The sequence below is a fragment of the Galeopterus variegatus genome, unplaced genomic scaffold (assembly GCF_000696425.1).
Source record: "Galeopterus variegatus unplaced genomic scaffold, G_variegatus-3.0.2 Scaffold209, whole genome shotgun sequence".
NCBI lineage: Eukaryota > Metazoa > Chordata > Mammalia > Dermoptera > Cynocephalidae > Galeopterus > Galeopterus variegatus.
The window spans coordinates 662,118-662,743 of record NW_007726320.1 but is presented as its reverse complement, the minus strand read 5'-3'; the positions used below and the strand labels follow the sequence as shown (position 1 = coordinate 662,743).

Here is a 626-nt window from a genome sequence, read left to right as displayed (position 1 = left end):
CCTATGTCCTTTCGCTGGTGCATCTGCCCGCCCTGGCTCTGGGCTGGGTCCTGCTGGGCCTCATCTCACTGAGTCAACCCACACAGGCATTACTGCACCTGTATCTAGATGGGGAAACTGAGGCTCAGAGGCTCACTGACCCATCCAAGGTCCCACAGCCAGGATGGCAAGGCAGGGACTTGAAGCTAGGACTGTCACTTGGGCTCTCCACCAGTGCCGAGAGGCCTCAGGCCAAGCATCTTTCCTCGTCTCTGAGGCTGTTCTCCCAGGAAGCTCCCCTCTCCTCCTCTGGAGAATTCACACCCCCTCGGGGGCTGGGGGCCTGAGCCTTGACCGTGACACCATGAGGTGGGGCAGGCACCTGGCCGAGGGGAAGTCACCTGTTGGAGTGCTCTTGGACCACCTCGAACATGCTGACGTGGAGGGTCCTGTTGAGTGGGCAGGTGCTGGGCACCTTATAGATCCGGAACTCAGCAGCTGTGACCGCCTCCCCTGTCGGGATCTGGGTCAGGTCAAAGCGGAACTCCTTCCAGTAGGGCTCCTGGTGGCCCAGGGTCCGGTCGCGTTCCACTGGAAGACAAAGCAGGAGTCGGGCAGTCACAACGAGTGGGCAGAGCTGGGTGTGC

The 626-nt window shown here is 61.3% G+C and overlaps 1 protein-coding gene across 2 annotated transcripts in view; it reads right to left on the bottom strand.

Moving 5' to 3' along the window:
• The window catches only part of BMP8A (bone morphogenetic protein 8a), a 45,875-nt gene that overhangs the window by 23,496 nt on the left and 21,753 nt on the right, over positions 1 to 626 (bottom strand). Inside the window, exon 2 of one of the 2 annotated variants that reach the window (XM_008565853.1) lies at positions 381 to 570. In XM_008565853.1, the coding sequence (XP_008564075.1) occupies positions 381 to 570 (190 nt within the window). Of the gene's footprint in view, positions 1 to 380; positions 571 to 626 lie in introns of those variants that run through there. The other variant, XM_008565855.1, reaches the window with a different exon arrangement.